The sequence below is a fragment of the Zootoca vivipara genome, chromosome Z (assembly GCF_963506605.1).
Source record: "Zootoca vivipara chromosome Z, rZooViv1.1, whole genome shotgun sequence".
NCBI classification, from domain to species: domain Eukaryota; kingdom Metazoa; phylum Chordata; class Lepidosauria; order Squamata; family Lacertidae; genus Zootoca; species Zootoca vivipara.
Genome location: NC_083294.1, coordinates 230,060 through 250,000, shown reverse-complemented (window position 1 = coordinate 250,000; position 19,941 = coordinate 230,060). Strand labels below are relative to the sequence as shown.

Genomic DNA, 19,941 nt, shown 5'->3' with positions numbered 1-19,941 from the left:
CAGAGTTGGTGTGCCTCGTGGTTTTTTTTCATGGAACAAGTGTGCCGTGGCCCAAAAAAGGTGGAGAAACACCCGCCCTGGGGCACATGCGCAGTAGCGCAAACCCGAGGACACAGGGAATCCTGGACGCAGAGACACAGGGACTTTATTATACTGTATAGGATGGCTTGAAAGGAAAGGAAACCGAAACCAGAAGCGACTCCGACAAATCGACTGGGGAGGAGAACTTGATTGATAGCTGCCATAAAGCCAGAGGCACTCTTTTCTCTGAACCGGAGATTGACAGTCGCCTGCCTGCGTGTGTTGGTTGCCCAGTGGCACCTCTAGCTGACCACCGTTGGAAGCAGAGAGTCATAGAATCCTAGAGTCGGAAGAGACCCCAAGGGCCATCCAGTCCAACCCCCTGCCAAGCAGGAAACACCATCAAAGCATTCCTGGCATATGGCTGTCAAGCCTCTACTTAAAGACCTCCAAAGAAGGAGACTCCACCACACTCCTTGGCAGCAAATTCCACCGCCGAACAGCTCTTACTGTCAGGAAGTTCCTCCTAATCATAGAATCGTAGAGTTGGAAGAGACCACGAGGGCCATCCAGTCCAACCCCCTGCCGAGCAGGAAACACCATCCAAGCATTCTGGACATATGCCTGTCAAGCCTCTGCTTAAAGACCTCCCAAAGAAGGAGACTCCACCACACTCCTTGGCAGCAAATTCCACTGCCGAACAGCTCTGACTGTCAGGAAGTTCTTCCTAATGTTGAGGTGGAATCTTCTTTCTTGTAGCTTGAATCCGTTGCTCCGTGTCCGCTTCTCTGGAGCAGCAGAAAACAACATTTCTCCCTCCTCTATATGACATCCTTTTATATATTTGAACATGGTTATCATATCACCCCTTAACCTTCTCTTCTCCAGGCTAAACATACCCAGCTCCCTAAGCCGTTCCTCATTAGGCATCGTTTCCAGGCCTTTGACCATTTTGGTTGCCCTCCTCTGGACACGTTCCAGCTTGTCAGTATCCTTCTTGAACTGTGGTGCCCAGAACTGGACACAGTACTCCAGGTGAGGTCTGACCAGAGCAGAATACAGTGGTCCTATTCCTTCCCTTGATCTAGATGCTATACTCCTCTTGATGCAGCCCAGAATTGCATTGGCTTTTTGAGCTGCTGCATCACACTGCTGACTCATGTCAAGTTTGTGGTCTACCAAGACTCCTAGATCCTTTTCACATGTACTGCTCTCAAGCCAGGCGTCTCCCATCCTGTATTTGTGCCTTTCATTTTTTTGGCCCAAGTGTAGTACTTTACATTTCTCCCTGTTAAAATTCATCTTCTTTGCTTTGGCCCAGTTGTCTAATCTGTTAAGAGTCAGGCTCTATGGATCCATTGGCCTGATCCAGCGGGGCCCCTGGGGGCTTCACCCGGCCCATTAGGCTCTCTCATCATTAGGGTGGGTCATAAAAAACTTTTTTTGGGAAAATGTTTCCTCCCTCGATCTTATATCAGGCGTATGGTATAAACATGGTGTTTCCTGCTTGGCAGGGGGTTGGACTGGATGGCCCTTGTGGTCTCTTCCAACTCTAGGATTCTATGATTAGGAAGAACTTCCTGACAGTAAGAGCTGTTCGGCAGTGGGATTTGCTGCCAAGGAGTGGGGCGGAGTCTCCTTCTTTGGAGGTCTTTAAGCAGAGGCTTGACAGGCATATGTCAAGAATGCTTTGATGGTGTTTCCTGCTTGGCAGGGGGTTGGACTGGATGGCCCTTGTGGTCTCTTCCAGCTCTATGATTCTATGATTCTATGAACATAGTCAAATTTCAAATTTGGGACAAATCGGTTCATATTTAGACCCTGCTCCTACAGATTGAAATTTGGCCTCGCTGCGAGCGATGAAAACATAGGAATTTGACTCGTTTATTCTCGGTATGTTCAATTGTGAACTAATCAACATAAATTTTAGGTTTGATGGAGAGCCATAATAGTTGCATACTATTATTTTCGGCAATATCTATTTATTTAAGATCAAACATGTTGATAATTGACATGAAAAACCAATGGTTTTGAACAAATTATATGGAACAATTAAGCAAACGGTGTCCTAAACAAGTAAACATAAATATTAAACAATAAAACACCACTCATATTATGTGTTGCATCAAAACATCACATTATACTCAATTACTTAATTACTAATTACCAAAATAGAGGTTTAGTGTAAGGCATAAAAGCATATTTTTAGCATATATGGTGTACAAGTACAATGTATAATATTGCATAAGGCATAATTTTATTAATTACACAAAACGTAAGCATTTAGTACAATTTATACCTAAGTAATTAATTAATTACTAATTACCAAAATAGAGGTTTAGTGTAAGGCATAAAAGCATATTTTTTAGCATATATGGTGTACAAGTACAATGTATAATATTGCATAAGGCATAATTTTATTAATTACACAAAACGTAAGCATTTAGTACAATTTATACCTAAGTAATTAAGTACCGTGTTTCTCATATTATAAGACATGTCTTATATATTTTTTTTCCTCAAAAAACACACACCATGGCTTATTTTCAAGGGATGTCTTATTTTTTAATTAAGTATGGTATAGCAAACTACATTTATTCAGTCATAATTAAGTTTAATCTTGCACCAACCACGCATAAATATTGTACTTTTGCACCAAGCAAAAGCACACTGAGGGGGAGCAATTGCATGCAATTAAAGCGTGCACCAACCACGCATAAATATTGTACTTTTGCACCAAGCAAAAGCACACTGAGGGGGAGCAATTGCATGCAATTAAAGCGTGCACCAACCACGCATAAATATTGTACTTTTGCACCAAGCAAAAGCACACTGAGGGGGAGCAATTGCATGCAATTAAAGCGTGCACCAACCACGCATAAATATTGTACTTTTGCACCAAGCAAAAGCACACTGAGGGGGAGCAATTGCATGCAATTAAAGCGTGCACCAACCACGCATAAATATTGTACTTTTGCACCAAGCAAAAGCACACTGAGGGGGAGCAATTGCATGCAATTAAAGCGTGCACCAACCACGCATAAATATTGTACTTTTGCACCAAGCAAAAGCACACTGGGGGTGGTGGTGGTGGAGCAATTGCATGCAACCATGCATAAATATTGTACAGTAAGCCAGCTGCCCGTGGCTTGCCAGTTGATCCAGTCCTCCCACCAGCGCTGTGTGTTTTTCTTCTTGGGACTTAGGTGAGCCCTTTGCATGTCTCTTATTGACCTTCCCCCCCACTTGCTGTTCTAAGAGGCTTTGGCTCTCGTGATTCAAGAGCTGGAAAGCTCAGATTTACCCCGTCGTCAGATTTAATTCCCACGATGCTAAGGAATCTGCAGTGTAAATTTGCACTGGGAAACCTGAGCTTGAGAATGCAGTCAAATTTCCCTGCCGAAAACCTGGGTGCCGGGGCTTACCGGGTAGCGCGCCTTGAGCTGCGGGTCCCGATCCTTTGTTCTTCGTGCGCCGCGGCTCCTGCCGGCTGCCGGGGCTTTGCGCGGCTTGAGCAGGGTCACGGCGCCGCGGGCTGAGGCTCTAGCCGGGTGCCTTTGATCTTCGCGCCGCGGCTCCTGCCGGCTTCCGCGGCTTTGCGCGGCTTGAGCTGCGGGTCCAGCAGGGTCCCGGCGCCGCGTGCTGAGGCGCTAGCCGGTTGCCAGGGCTTCGCACAGCGGACACCGAGGCTCCTGCTGCAGCTCTTGCCGTGCGTGCTGCAGCTCTCCCACTCGGACGGAGCTCCATGTGGCAGCGGCAGCCGGTTCCGAGGAGGCGTGCCTCCTTTTCTTCTTCTTTTGCACAGACCTGCTCCCACCACAACCCGGTACCGGTATGTCTTATTTCCGGGGTATGCCTTATATTTCGCCAGGTCTGGAAAATCCTGCCATGCCTTATTTTGTAGGGGTGTCTTAAAATATGAGAAACACGGGTATAATGTGATGTTTTGATGCAGCACATAATATGAGTGGTGTTTTATTGTCTAATGTTTATGTTTACTTGTTTAGTACCCCGTTTGCTTAATTGTTCCATATCATTGGTTCAAAACCATTGGTTTTTCATGTCAATTGTCAACATGTTAAATAAATAAATATTGCAGAAAATAAGAGTAGGCAACTATTCTTGCTCTACTTCAAACCAAAAATTTATGTTGATTAGTTCACAATTGAACATCCTGAGAATAAATGAGTCAAATTCCTACCTTTTCATCGCTCGTATCTGAGGCAAGATGTCAATCTGTAGGTAAAGGTAAAGGTCAAGGGACCCCTGACCATTAGGTCCAGTCGTGACCGACTCTGGGGTTGCGGCGCTCATCTCGCGTTAATGGCCGAGGGAGCCGGCGTACAGCTTCCAGGTCATGTGGCCAGCATGACAAAGCCGCTTCTGGCGAACCAGAGCAGCGCATGGAAACGCCGTTTACCTTCCCCGCTGTAGCGGTTCCTATTTATCTACTTGCATTTTGACCTGCTTTCGAACTGCTAGGTTGGCAGGATCTGTAGGAGCAGGGTCTAAATATGAACCGATTTGTCCCAAAATTGAAATTTGACTATGTTTATACCATACGCCTGATATAAGATCGAGGGAGGAAACCTTTTCCAAAGTTTTTTAGGACCCACCCTACTCATCATGTCCCCACCCCCCCCCCCACCCCATCTCCCGGCAGGTGCAGCTATTGAAAGACCAGCTGTCGGCCGAAACCGCGGCCCGCGTTGAAGCCCAGGCCCGTGTCCGGCAGCTCCTGATGACCAACCGCCACCTCCTCCAGCACGTCTCCTCGCTGGTGAGGCAGCTCAAGGAGCTAGAGATCAAGGTACACCTGCGGCATCCAGGTGAGTAGCTTGGAGGGGGGGGGGTGTCTCCATGGAGGGTCACTCGAAGGGCCTCTCTCGGGCGCCCAGGGATGCCGCCCCTCATCCTCCCTCTCTCCGCATTATCCTCCTAACAACCCTGCCAGGTAGGTTTGGCTCCATGAAGCTGAAACGGCTTGTAAAGTCAGTTTGCACGCAGCACCAGAAGATACCCAATTATCGTCATTGCATAATTGCTATAAGGTGGTTGTATAACCTTAGAAAGCTATCTAGTCTGAGGGGGGCTGTGACTGCCATGCAGGGACCCTGCGCTTCTGAATTGGCCACGGCACGACAGGTGAAACTCGGGGAAATGAGAACATCATTGAAAAGTGCATTTATTTCAGGAATGCAACTTGTTGTTTTTTTTATTTTTATTTTTACAAAGGCTTTCTTTGGGACATTCCACAGTCATGAAACAAATAGTTGCGATAATATAAAAATCAACATCGCGATTACATTTCGTTAAATACATTCCATTTATTGTTGACCCGCCTAACGACAAATCGTAGAATCCTAGAGTTGGAAGAGACCCCAAGGGCCATCCAGTCCAACCCCCTGCCAAGCAGGAAACACCATCCAAGCATTCTTGACATATGCCTGTCAAGCCTCTGCTTAAAGACCTCCAAAGAAGGAGACTCCACCACACTCCTTGGCAGCAAATCCCACTGCCGAACAGCTCTTACTGTCAGGAAGTTCTTTCTAATGTTTAGGTGGAATCATAGAATCATAGAGAATCATAGAGTCATAGAGTTGGAAGAGACCCCAAGGGCCATCCAGTCCAACCCCCTGCCAAGCAGGAAACACCATCAAAGCATTCTTGACATATGCCTGTCAAGCCTCCGCTTAAAGACCTCCCAAAGAAGGAGACTCCACCACACTCCTTGGCAGCAAATCCCACTGCCGAACAGCTCTTACTGTCAGGAAGTTCTTTCTAATGTTTAGGTGGAATCATAGAATCATAGAGAATCATAGAGTCATAGAGTTGGAAGAGACCCCAAGGGCCATCCAGTCCAACCCCCTGCCGAGCAGGAAACACCATCAAAGCATTCCTGACAGATGCCTGTCAAGCCTCCGCTTAAAGACCTCCAAAGAAGGAGACTCCGCCCCACTCCTTGGCAGCAAATCCCACTGCCGAACAGCTCTGACTGTCAGGAAGTTCTTCCTAATGTTGAGGTGGAATCTTCTTTCTTGTAGTTTGAATCCATTGCTCCGTGTCCGCTTCTCTGGAGCAGCAGAAAACAATCTTTCTCCCTCCTCCATATGACATCCTTTCATATATTTGAACATGGCTATCATATCACCCCTTCACCTTCTCTTCTCCAGGCTAAACATACCCAGCTCCCTAAGCCGTTCCTCATAAGGCATCGTTTCCAGGCCTTTGACCATTTTGGTTGCCCTCTTCTGGACACGTTCCAGCTTGTCAGGATCCTTCTTGAACTGTGGTGCCCAGAACTGGACACAGTACTCCAGGTGAGGTCTGACCAGAGCAGAATACAGTGGTACTATTACTTCCCTTGATCTAGATGCTATACTCCTCTTGATGCAGCCCAGAATTGCATTGGCTTTTTGAGCTGCTGCATCACACTGTTGACTCATGTCAAGTTTGTGGTCTACCAGGACTCCTAGATCCTTTTCACATGTACTGCTCTCAAGCCAGGTGTCCCCCATCACTTGTTATTTTTTACTTTTATTTTTACAAATGCTTTCTTTTGGAAATTCCACAGGAATAAAACAAACAGTTACAATAATATGAAAATAAACATCGCCGTTACATTTCATTCAATACATTCCATTTATAACTGACCCGCCTATCGACAAATAATTACAATTACAACAAATAAAGGGTTGGCTTTGCATATATGCATCTATCTCATATATTGGTTTCACTTTTTAAGATGCATTACTGAAATAAATGCACTTTTCGACGGTATTCTAATTTTCCGAGTTTCACTTGTACTGCAATGCAGTGCAGAATTAGAGTGACGGATGTGCTCCGTGGCTTGTGTGGCCCTGCGAGGTCTATCAAATGGCTTCATATCCTGATGGATAGATGGAGCCTCCAGCCGCAGAGGCAGTCTACCACTGAATACCAGATACTGGGGGCATAAAACAGGGCCAGGGCATATTGGCCTGCACCCACAGCTCGGGGGCTTCCAGGGTGGATTTGATTTAAATCAAACTGATTTAAATCACGATTTAAATCATGATTCAAATCACTAGTCAGTAAGGCTTGATTTAAATCATACTGTAGTTTTCTACATAAAGACTTTTTCTTGCTGGTATAACTTTAATATGCAAGTAGATGAAGATTTTTAGAATAACAACTTTTCATATTAGTTTTTTTATCCTCAGTTTAATAGGTTAATCTTTCATATTTGGACAACTTTTCTGTTGTACTTAGGAAGGAGAAAAATAATCATTACCTTAATAATAACAATTTAAATAGATTTATTCAACTGAAACAATGACATTTCAGCATATGTTATTTGCTTCAACAAACATCCATGTTTGTTAACTAATTTGGCTAAACAAAAACAAAATATATATATTTTAAGAAACTTAGACTGTCAGCCCAGCCTACACATGAAAAACTTAAATACTGTCCACTCCAAACAATCAGAAAAATATTGTTTCTATTCTATTCACTGAACTTCCTGAAACTTAGCACTGAAGGGGTTGATTCTGTATTCATAGGTTTGTAGAACAATAGGATTAAGGTCTTTTTCTCAACTCTGTTCATGTTATAACATTTTTGCTGTGAAGAAGAGGCTTGTGATCTCCGCTGAGTCAAATTCAGTTTTGAGAACTGCAAAAGTAAACCAAGCATCTGCGATAATATCTTGCAGGCAGAGAAACTGCCCAATAATCTTGCAAAAAACCTCTGGAGGAGCATGACATTGTGAATGGATTAATGGAATTCATTTAACCCCCAAATTAAACATATATAACCTTATTCTACATAATAAAAAAAACTAATCTTTATTTCATGATGGAATAACCTTTGGATGGTAATATATTTTATTTAAAAGCATTTTATTTAAAAAAAATCCGATTTAAATAAAAAATTTTTGATTTAAATCAAAAAAATCTGATTTAAATTAAAAAATCGGATTTTTTTATTATTTTTTAAAAAAATAATAATTGATTTTTATCCACCCTGCTTTTAGTTGACCGTTCCCTGCCGAACCTGACCGTGGCGCAGTCCCTCTCCCTCAACTTAAAGAACCACTACAGCCTCGAAATCAACCTGCTGTCCGCCTCGACGCCCGCCAGCGCCCTGGGCAGCCCCGTGGCGCCGATGGGCGGGGCTTGTGAGCCTTACCTGAACCTGTCCGACCTGGAGAAGGGAAGCCAGCTGACCCAGTGGGCGGAGAGCGAGGAGCACCTGGCGGTCCTGGAGGGGCCCGGCGGCCTCCGCAGCGTCGAGGGGTCCGAGGCCGCAGACTGCGGGGCGCTCGGGGGAACGGGCCAGACGAAGAGCGGCAACCTGGCGCAGGAGGAGAGGTAAGGGGAGTCTGGGCACAGGGTTGCTCGTAATCGACCCACGTCTGGGCATAGGCGTAGGCAAGCGGGGGCAGGAGGGGGCAATCGCCCCCCCTAGAAGCAAAAGGCTGAGGGGCGCAGGCGCGGCAGCCCCAGGCTCCCACTCCCGGCGCGAAGCTCCAGAGGCGCACGGGGAGCGTAAGCGGAGGAGCGCTGAGCGGGGAGCGTAAGCGGAGGAGGCAGCCACAGGCTCGCGTCCCCCGCGCACCTCTGGGGCTTCGCGCCGGGAGCGGGAAGCCTGGGGCCGCCTCCTCGGAAGACCGGGGAGGTGCAGGCGGCGTAGCCCCGCCCACATTCCCACTGTGGCCCCTCCCCTCCCGCCCCTTGCCCCCCCTAATTTTTATCCTGGCCACGCCCCTGCGCCGGGAGCGGGAAGCCTGGGGCCGCCTCCTCGGAAGACCGGGGAGGCGCAGGCGGCGTAGCCCCGCCCACATCCCCACTGTGGCCCCTCCCCTCCCGCCCCTTGCCCCCGCCCCTTGCCCCCCCTAATTTTTATCCTAGCCACGCCCCTGCGCCTGGGCCCATGCAAGGCAAATTGCACCGCTTGCTTGCGAGCGCTGCGCGGGGGGAAAGGGGGCGGGCGGGCTGCGATACACGCAGGTTTATTCTGCGGTTTCACGGCTGTCGTGCCAGCGCAAGTGATTCGGCCGCACCCATTGGTCTGCTCTCCTCGAATCAGAACCGGAGGTACCTCCCAAGGGTCATCTCATCCAACGGTTCCCGGACACGAGGCCATCTAACGAATTTTGCGATAGGGTTGCGAATTTTTTCTCCCAATGCATTCCTATGGGATTCGACTTTTGGGGATTCGACTTTATGGGATTCAACTTTATGGGATTCAATTTTTTCCGGCTTACACATGGGCGTTCGGAGCGCGTTAAATTCGTAAGTAGAGGTACCACTGTATTGGTTTTGGGGTCCCTCCAGAGCAGCAGAAAGCAAGCTTCTTCCGTTCCACCTTCGGTAGGACAGCCCTAAATTCATATCTGAAGACAGCTATCCTTTCTCTTCCAACTCTATGATTCTATGATTCTATGATATTCCGCCCCCCCGCCCCCAGTCTCCTCTTCTCCGGGCTAAAAATTCCCCAGATCTGCCAACCGAAATTCCTCATCTAGGCCTTGATCAGCTTAGCCTCCCCTGCAGAACCGGCCTCACCGTGTTTCCCCAAAAATAAGAGATCTTATTTTTATTTTTCCTTAAAAAAAACCCCCACAGTGGCTTATTTCCAGGGGATGTCTTATTTTTTAATTACACATCCAGCCTCGCCTCTTCCTTGGCGCCCTCCAGAACTGCGCCTATCCCTAGGTCTTATTTTCGGGGTATGGCTTATATTGTGCAAATGCTTAGAAATCCTGCTACGGCTTATTTCATAGAATCCTAGAGTTGGAAGAGACCACAAGGGCCATCCAGTCCAACCCCCTGCCAAGCAGGAAACACCATAGAATCATAGAATCATAGAGTTGGAAGAGACCACGAGGGTCATCCAGTCCAACCCCCTGCCAAGCAGGAAACACCATAGAATCATAGAATCCTAGAGTTGGAAGAGACCCCGAGGGTCATCCAGTCCAACCCCCTGCCAAGCAGGAAACACCATAGAATCATAGAATCATAGAGTTGGAAGAGACCCCGAGGGTCATCCAGTCCAACCCCCTGCCAAGCAGGAAACACCATCAAAGCATTCTTGACAGATGCCTGTCGAGCTTCTGCTTAAAGACCTCCAAAGAAGGAGACTCCACCCCACTCCTTGGCAGCAAATCCCACTGCCGAACAGCTCTTACTGTCAGGAGTCGGTCATGACTGGACCTAATGGTCAGGGGTCCCTTTACCTTTTCCTTTAATTCCCATGTTAACCGGCATCCCTGCACGTCAGGCTGGAGTTAGAATCATAGAATCATATAATCCTAGAATTGGAAGAGACCCCGAGGGCCATCCAGTCCAACCCCCTGCCAAGCAGGAAACACCATCCAAGCATTCTTGACATATGCCTGTCAAGCCTCTGCTTCAAGACCTCCAAAGAAGGAGACTCCACCACACTCCTTGGCAGCAAATCCCACTGACGAACAGCTCTTACTGTCAGGAAGTTCTTCCTAATCATATAATCATAGAGTTGGAAGAGACCACAAGGGTCATCCAGTCCAACCCCCTGTCAAGCAGGAAACACCATCAAAGCCTTCTTGACATATGCCTGTCGAGCCTCTGCTTCAAGACCTCCAAAGAAGGAGACTCCACCAGACTTCTTGGCAGCAAATCCCACTGCCAAACAGCTCTTACTGTCAGGAAGTTAGGTGGAATCTTCTTTCTTGAAGTTTGAATCCATTGCTCCGTGTCCGCTTCTCTGGAGCAGCAGAAAACAATCTTTCTCCCTCCTCCATATGACATCCTTTCATATATTTGAACATGGCTATCATATCACCCCTTTACCTTCTCTTCTCCAGGCTAAACATACCCAGCTCCCTAAGCCGTTCCTCATAAGGCATCGTTTCCAGGCCTTTGACCATTTTGGTTGCCCTCTTCTGGACACGTTCCAGCTTGTCCGTATCCTTCTTGAACTGTGGTGCCCAGAACTGGACACAGTACTCCAGGTGAGGTCTGACCAGAGCAGAATACAGTGGTCCTATTACTTCCCTAGATCTAGATGCTATACTCCTATTGATGCAGCCCAGAATTGCATTGGCTTTTTGAGCTGCTGCATCACACTGCTGACTCATGTCAGCTGGGTATGTTTAGCTTGGAGAAGAGAAGGTTAAGTGGTGATATGATAGCCATGTTCAAATATATGAAAGGATGTCATATAGAGGAGGGAGAAAGATTGTTTTCTGCTGCTCCAGAGAAGCGGACACGGAGCAATGGATTCAAACTACAAGAAAGAAGATTCCACCTCAACATTAGGAAGAACTTCCTGACAGTAAGAGCTGTTCGACAGTGGGATTTGCTACCAAGGAGTGTGGCGGAGTCTCCTTCTCTGGAGGTCTTTAAGCAGAGGCTCGACAGGCATATGTCAAGAATGCTTGGATGGTGTTTCCTGCTTGGCAGGGGGTTGGACTGGATGGCCCTCGGGGGTCTCTTCCAACTCTACGATTCTATGACCTTATACATGGGGGCGTCTTATACGCGGAGAAATACAGCGTATCATTTTTATCCCTGATTAAGCTTGCACACTGCCCCTTATCCGAAGATCGCAGGGCCGTTCACGACAGAATGTTATTTATTTGTAGAAGTATCTCTGCCCGAATATCAGGGCAGTGTGCAAATTCACGAGAAGCCTCTGAAGGCCATCCATCCCTTCTCCATTTGACAGGCTGCAGCCCCACATCCCCAGGCTGAACCCACCCCCTCCAGGGGTGCGCAGGAGGTCCAGCAAAACCACCTCGCCCACCCTAGAAGCCGAGGCGGACGCCACAGCAGTGACCACCAGCACCAGCACCTCTGGGCCCGGCCACGGCACGTCCACGCTCGCCAGCATCGCCGTCTTCTCCCTGGCCCCCTTGGAGTCTGAGCCCCGGACGCTGGCGAGAGGTCGCACTTGCGGCCGTGCCGAAAACCAGGTGCGGGCCGGGGAGGGGGGACAGGCCCCCCCAGCCAGAGGGACCTCGGGCCGAGCCGAGAAAGGCCCCGCCCGGGATCCGGAGGGCAGCTTGTCCGGCCGGCGTCCTTTCCTCTCCTCGGCCGGCAAGGAAACCTGCTTGCGCATCAGTCTCTCGGAGGACGAGCTGGACAGCTCGGGGCCCTGCCTTGCCCGCGCATAATGCGCTCGGGGAGCAGGCCGTTGCCCGGCGCGGACCGTGGGGTTTAGAGGCGGCTTGTAGGGCGCTGTGGCGCCAGAGGTGGGGGAGTCTCCGAAATGGCCACCAGTTCCCGTATGAGCGGCGCCCAAGGAGCAAAAGTGGGAGACTTTGAGCCGGGAGCCATGTGCTCTCCGAAAGAAGGGTCTGCCGCCGTTGTCTTCCACACAAGCAGAAGCCTCGACAAACTGGGTGACCCGGGACGGAGGAACACCGAAGGACCTCGTGTCACCCCCCAGGGTCGGGGCCGGCGCCTCCACTCAGGCCAACTAGGCCATCGCCTAGAGCGCTGAAGTGGAGGGGGCGCTGAACAGCCCGCCGCCTGCAGGGCCGTCTCTGGGCCCGGGCTGGGGAAGGAGGACGACGCGCAAAGCCCCCCCCCGCCAGCCGCGTTGCCACGCAAAGTCCCATAGGCGCGCGGGAGCGCGAGCCTAAGGCCACCTCGCTGCGCCTGTCCGCTGGGGAGCGGATTCAGGCCGCTATCCCGAGGCCCGCGCGCGCCTCCGGAGAGCGGCCTGAAGCCGCTCTTTAAGCTACAGCTGGCAGGCGCAGCGATGGCTTATTTTATAAAAATAAAAATAAAATAAAAAACAGTTGAGAGGCGCGGGGAGGTGGTCCCAGGCTCCCGCGCGCCTCCGGAGCTTTGCGATGGCTTATTTTATGGGTATGTCTTAAAATATGAGAAACTGGGTATATCAAAGGATGTCATAGAGAGGAGGGAGAAAGGTTGCTTTCTGCTGCTCCAGAGAAGCGGACACGGAGCAACGGATTCAATGGATGTCATAGAGAGGAGGGACGCGCAAAGCTCCGGAGGCGCGCGGGAGCCTGGGACCACCTCCCCGCGCCTCTCAACTGTTTTTTATTTTATTTTTATTTTTTCTAATTTTTATTTCTAATTTCCTTTCTAATTTTTATTCCCCCCCCCCTAATTTTAATTTTCTATTTTTTCTATTTTTATTTATTTATTTGGGGGGGGGGGGCGGGCGGGCGCCAGAAGGTGATCTCGCCTAGGTGGCCTCGAGAGCCAGCGTGGTGTGAGAGCCGGTGTGGTGTAGTGGTTAAGAGCGATGGACTCATAATCTGGGGGACCGGGTTCGAGTCTCCGCTCCTCCCCATGCAGCTGCTGGGTGACCTTGGGCTAGTCCCGCTTCTCTGAAGTCTCTCAGCCTCACTCACCTCACAGAGTGTTTGTTGGGGGGGAGGAAGGGAAAGGAGATTGTGGCTGAAATCTAGACTGTATGCCACAGATTGTCCCCCTAAGCCAGGGGTCTGCAACCTGCGGCTCCGGAGCCGCATGTGGCTCTTTCACACCTTTCACATCTTTCACACCTTTGCTGCCGCTTCGGAGCGGATACGAGGGGAGGAGGCGTCCGAGCCATGCGCCGCCTGAGCCATGCGGCAGCGCCCGCCAGACACTCGCGTGGTGCCCGCCGCCGCCGGAGCACACAGCTGCGGCGGCGCGCCGTGCGCCCTGCACGGCGCCCGCCGGAGTCCACAACTCCGCCGTGCGCTGTGCGAAAAGGACGCAAGGTGACGTTAGCAGCCCGGGGAGCGTGGTCGGCCCCCTCCCTGCATCAGCCCCTCCCCGCCGCATTTCCGCAGCCAATAGGCTCGCGGGGGCGGGGCCTGGGGCGGAGTTATTTATTTTTTTAAACAGGCGCGCTTCTTCCCGCCCAGCAGCAGAAAAGGCTTGCGGGCTCGGAGCGCATGTTTGGCTGCTGCGGCTCCTGCCGGCCAATAGGCTCACGGGGGCGGGGCCTGGGGCGGAGGTTTTTTTTTTTTTTTTTAAACGGGCGCGCTTCTTCCCGCCGGCCTGGTCAGGAGCTTGAGGTCGATGTATTAATCAATGGCTTGATTCAATACGAGGAATTTTTTTATAAGTTCACTTGATGGGAGCGACACACATGAAACCAATCCGGGTGTCCTCATAAGGGAGCCAGAGTTTTGCCCATTCCCAGTAATCAAGGCAGCCCAAACTCCAAAGTTATTTTTATAATGACGAGGATGACATTGGGCCCTCGTTATTAATTATTATTTACATCAGGCACTGCTTATGATTTATGGTACACTGGGGCCCTGATTAATTCTCTATGGCATCTTGGGGGCATTGATTATTGGGCATAGCAAATTTCGCCCTCTGATTTCCAATTACGTCCCTGTTTTGCGGCTCCCAGATTATTTGTTTTCCTTCGGAAACGGGTCCAAGTGGCTCTTTTTGTCTTAAAGGTTGCAGACCCTTGCCCTAAACCAAGAAAAGCTGCTTTCAGTTTTTTTGGGGGGGCAAAAGAGGTAGGGAGAGGGAGGTTGTGGGTGGCCTTAGCGTTCAGCGTTGTGAGGCAAGCTCAGCCCCCGAGCAGGGTGGGGGGGTGGTTATCCCCGGCATCATGGCGACTTCCAGAATTCTCCCCTGGGATGAGAGGGACGCACACAGGTGAGATTTGCCCTGTGCCTCGCTCGACGAAATTAATTCGTTCCACGGGTCTTTTCTTACAACGGAAAATTCGTCTAGCGAATCCCATAGGAACGCATTGCATTTTTTTCGAATTTTTTGCCCATTGGAACGCATTGATTGAATTTCAATGCATTCCTTTTTTTAAAAAAATATACTTTATTAATCTTTTAAACATTAACAAATCCTTAAATCATATGTCTCATACATGTCAGATCCATTCACACAAAACATAAAATTTAACTAAATTATATAAATCATATAACCTTATAACTCATACATATCTAATCCATTCATTCAAACATAAAGATTCAATAACTCAAAATAAATCTTATCAATCATATCCAACATTGAAAGAAAATTCAAACAAAAAGAGCAAAACAGCGAATCCACAACATAAGAGTAAAAAGGTAAGTAAAAAGGCAGATAAAAAAGAAAAAAGAAAGAAAAAGGAAAATTTCTTCCTACTTTTTACCACACGCTTCCCTTTGTCTGATCACTTTTCCTGCTATTTCTCTTTCCTTCCTTTATTAATTTTTTCTACTGTCTGGTCTTTTTCCCTCTCCTTTTATATCTCTATTCTAGACACGTCACTATATTGTTTTCTATACTCTCCTTTTCCAGATAATTTTGTACATATTTCCATTCTTCTATTATTTCAATGCATTCCTGTGGGAAACCGCGATTCGCTAGACGGATTTTCCGTAAAACGCATTCGTCCAGCGAGGCGAGCTCCGCTCGAAAAAAAAACCTTTCGTTAAGCGGAAATTTCGTTAAGCAGGGCGTTCGTTAAGCGAGGCGCCGCTGTATTTTGAAGCCGCTTGGTATTGGAAGCCCAGCCCCCGTCCTGGTTGAGAGGGTCAACGGGACGCCCCGTGGGAACCATCTTGGCTGCCATTTCCAGACCAGGCGTCGGCTCTTAGGCCAGAGAGGGGCTGTCATGGCACCCTCCAAAGGCTTGACTTCTAACCTCCTGGAAGGGGGGGAGGGTGCTGAAGGTGCAGAAAGTTTGCACCCTTTGCTGAATGGAGACCCACCCTTCAGACCCCCCACCCACAAGTCCCCCCCCCAGCAGACCACCCCTTCCTTCAACAGGAGTTCAGTGGCACAGGAGCTCTTTTCGGTTCTATTTTATGCCGAGGCCATAGCTGCCAAGTACCCCGTTTTCCCCGGGAAACCCCCGTTTTTACTTACCTTTTCCCGGCGGCCCCCCGTATCACTTTGTCCCCCGTTTTTCTCCGTTATTTTCTCCTGCCATTGTTTTTTTCTCTGATTTGCCCTTCTACGGGCACCAAAAATGCCCGCCGCCGGCTTCAAAAGTAGCTTCTACGCATGACCGGGAGTGCATAGACACGACGTCCGGTGTCGCCCCGCCCATCTACGGGCACAAAAAATGGCCGCCGCCGGAAGTCGCGCCGGCGCACTTCCGGTCGTGTGTAGAAGCTCCTTTCGAAGCCGCCGGCGGCCATTTTCGGTGCCCATAGAAGGGCAAAGCGACGCCGGCGCAACTTCCGGTGTCACACGGCTGCCGGTCCCGGATTCTGCAGTCCGGGACTTGGAAGGTAAGGTGCAAGAGAGGATGGGACCCGTAATGTTTGGTCCCAGAGAGAGCGAGAGTAGAGGAGGGTCGGGAGTAGGTTGCTGAAAGGATGGATTTGAGAGGAGGGGGGGGTTAAATTATAGCATCTAGATCTAGGGAAGTAATAGGACCACTGTATTCTGCTCTGGTCAGACCTCACCTGGAGTACTGTGTCCAGTTCTGGGCACCACAGTTCAAGAAGGATCCTGACAAGCTGGAACGTGTCCAGAAGAGGGCAACCAAAATGGTCAAAGGCCTGGAAACGATGCCTTATGAGGAACGGCTTAGGGAGCTGGGTATGTTTAGCCTGGAGAAGAGAAGGTTAAGGGGTGATATGATAGCCATGTTCAAATATATGAAAGGATGTCATATGGAGGAGGGAGAAAGGTTGTTTTCTGCTGCTCCAGAGAAGCGGACACGGAGCAATGCATTCAAACTTCAAGAAAGAAGATTCCACCTAACTTCCTGACAGTAAGAGCTGTTCGACAGTGGGATTTGCTGCCAAGGAGTGTGGTGGAGTCTCCTTCTTTGGAGGTCTTTAAGCAGAGGCTTGACAGCCATCTGTCAGGAATGCTTTGATGGTGTTTCCTGCTTGGCAGGGGGTTGGACTGGATGGCCCTTGGGGTCTCTTCCAACTCTATGATTCTATGATTCTATGTTTAGCATGGAGAAGAGAAGGTTAAGGGGGGATATGATAGCCATGTTCAAATATATGAAAGGATATCATATAGAGGAGGGAGAAAGGTTGTTTTCTGCTGCTCCAGAGAAGCGGACACGGAGCAATGGATTCAAACTTCAGGAAAGAAGATTCCACCTAACTTCCTGACAGTAAGAGCTGTTCGACAGTGGGATTTGCTGCCAAGGAGTGTGGTGGAGTCTCCTCCTTTGGAGGTCTTGAAGCAGAGGCTTGACAGGCATATGTCAAGAATGCTTTGATGGTGTTTCCTGCTTGGCAGGGGGTTGGACTGGATGGCCCTTGTGGTCTCTTCCAACTCTACGATTCTATGATTCTATGAACTTCCTGACACTAAGAGCTGTTCGACAGCGGGATTTGCTGCCAAGGAGTGTGGTGGAGTCTCCTCCTTTGGAGGTCTTGAAGCAGAGGCTTGACAGGCATATGTCAAGAACGCTTTGGTGGTGTTTCCTCCTTGGCAGGGGGATGGACTGGATGGCCCTCCTAGTCTCTTCCAACGCTATGATTCTATGATTCTAATAGTATAACCACCTAAACATTAGGAAGAACTTCCTGACAGTAAGAGCTGTTCGGCAGTGGAATTTGCTGCCAAGGAGTGTGGTGGAGTCTCCTCCTTTGGAGGTCTTGAAGCAGAGGCTTGACAGGCACATGTCAAGAAGGCTTTGATGGTGTTTCCTGCTCGGCAGGGGGTTGGACCGGATGGCCCCTGGGGTCTCTTCCAACTCTACGATTCTATATCAGGGGCATTTTCCTGCCACCTTCAGGACCCTCGACGCTGCCACCCGCTAGTGAACAAAGGCAGTTTGCCATTCTCGCTCCTTTGCACGAGGGCCTTACAGAAAGGCTGGCTCGCACGAGCAGAGGAGCCCTCTTTCGAAAGGGATCTGGAAAGGAAAGGAAACGGTGGGCGGAACGCCTTGTGGGCTTTTATCCCAGGGTGCCGTTCAAAGGGTGGGTCCCTTAGTTGGGGGGGGGGGATCCTGAGGCGAGGGGTATGTAGTGCGAGGGGGCCAAAGGCACAGTTACACGAGGCAGGTTAGGAATGTGTTTAGAAAGTTGATTTGGGGTGAAGGGGTGGTAGCAATTCAGGGGAGAGAGAGAGAATGGCCTTCAGAGTAGGGTGGGTCACTCCTTGGCAGCAAATCCCACCGCCGAACCGCTCTTACTGTCAGGAAGTTCTTCCTAATGTTGAGGTGGTTATACTATTAGAATCATAGAATCATAGAGTTGGAAGAGACCCCAAGGGCCATCCAGTCCAACCCCCTGCCAAGCAGGAAACACCATCAAAGCATTCTTGACATATGCCTGTCAAGCCTCTGCTTAAAGACCTCCAAAGGAGGAGACTCCACCACACTCCTTGGCAGCAAATCCCACTGCCGAACAGCTCTTACTGTCAGGAAGTTCTTCCTAATGTTGAGGTGGAATCTTCTTTCTTGAAGTTTGAATCCATTGCTCCGTGTCCGCTTCTCTGGAGCAGCAATGAGTAGGGTGGGTCCTAAAAAACTTTTTTTTTTTTTGGAAAAGGTTTCCTCCCTCCATCTTCTATCAGGCGTACGGTATAAACATAGTCCAGTTTCAAATTGGGGACAGATCGGTTCGTATCTAGACCCTGCTCCTACAGATGGAAATTTTTGCCTCGCTGCGAGCGATGAAAACGTAGGAATTGGACTCGTTTATTCTCGGTATGTTAAATTGAGAACTAATCAACATACATTTTAGGTTTGATGTAGAGCCATAATAGTTGGATACTATTATTTTCGGCAATATTTATTTATTTAAGATCAAACATGTTGATAATTTACATGAAAAACCAATGGTTTTGAACAAATTATATGGAACAATTAAGCAAACGGTGTACTAAACAAGTGAACATAAACATTAAACAAGAAAACACCACTCATATTATGTGTTGCATCCAAACGTCACGTTATACTTAATTACTTAGGTATAAATTGTACTAAATGCTTACGTTTTGTGTAATTAATAAAACTATGCCTTATATGCAATATTATACATTGTACTTGTACACCATATATGCTAAAAATATGCTTTTATGCCTTACACTAAACCTCTATTTTGGTAATCAGTAATTAATTAATTACTTAGGTATAAATTGTACTAAATGCTTACGTTTTGTGTAATTAATAAAACTATGCCTTATATGCAATATTATACATTGTACTTGTACACCATATATGCTAAAAATATGCTTTTATGCCTTACACTAAACCTCTATTTTGGTAATCAGTAATTAATTAATTACTTAGGTATAAATTGTACTAAATGCTTACGTTTTGTGTAATTAATAAAATTATGCCTTATATGCAATATTATACATTGTACTTGTACACCATATATGCTAAAAAATATGCTTTTATGCCTTACACTAAACCTCTATTTTGGTAATTAGTAATTAATTAATTACTTAGGTATAAATTGTACTAAATGCTTACGTTTTGTGTAATTAATAAAATTATGCCTTATGCAATATTATACATTGTACTTGTACACCATATATGCTAAAAATAGGCTTTTATGCCTTACACTAAACCTCTATTTTGGTAATTAGTAATTAAGTATAATGCGATGTTTGGATGCAACACATAATATGAGGGGTGTTTTATTGATTAATATTTGTGTTTAACATACTGAGAATAAATGAGTCCAATTCCTATGTTTTCATCACTCGTAGCGAGGCAAATTTTCCATCTGTAGGAGCAGGGTCTAAATATTAACCGATTTGTCCCCAATTTGAAATTGGACTATGTTTATACCATACGCCTGATATAAGATCGAGGGAGGAAGCATTTTCCCAAAAAAGTTTTTTATGACCCACCCTCATGTTTAAAGCAATAGGAATGTGAAACTACTGGTAAAAAGAAATAGCACTGATTGTATATACATTCGACAAAGGGAAAAAGTATGCTGGCGGATAATAATTTGTATTATTATAATTTGTTACTCTTTTTGTCCTTTTTTCTGTTTTGTGTTGTGTGTTTTTCCCCCCTTTCCCCTACCTT

At 47.9% G+C, this 19,941-nt stretch overlaps 1 protein-coding gene across 3 annotated transcripts in view; it reads left to right on the top strand.

Annotated features, from left to right (window-relative positions):
* Positions 1-12,647, top strand: part of LOC118078308 (carboxyl-terminal PDZ ligand of neuronal nitric oxide synthase protein-like) — a 49,437-nt gene extending 36,790 nt beyond the window's left edge. For 2 of the 3 annotated variants that reach the window (XM_060270607.1, XM_060270606.1), the window contains 3 exons: positions 4,685-4,850; positions 8,039-8,375; positions 11,716-12,647. In XM_060270607.1, the coding sequence (XP_060126590.1) occupies positions 4,685-4,850; positions 8,039-8,375; positions 11,716-12,163 (951 nt within the window). In that variant the 3' untranslated portion in view covers positions 12,164-12,647. Of the gene's footprint in view, positions 1-4,684; positions 4,851-8,038; positions 8,376-11,632 lie in introns of all 3 variants that reach the window. The other variant, XM_060270608.1, reaches the window with a different exon arrangement.
* The last annotated feature ends 7,294 nt before the right edge of the window (positions 12,648-19,941 follow it).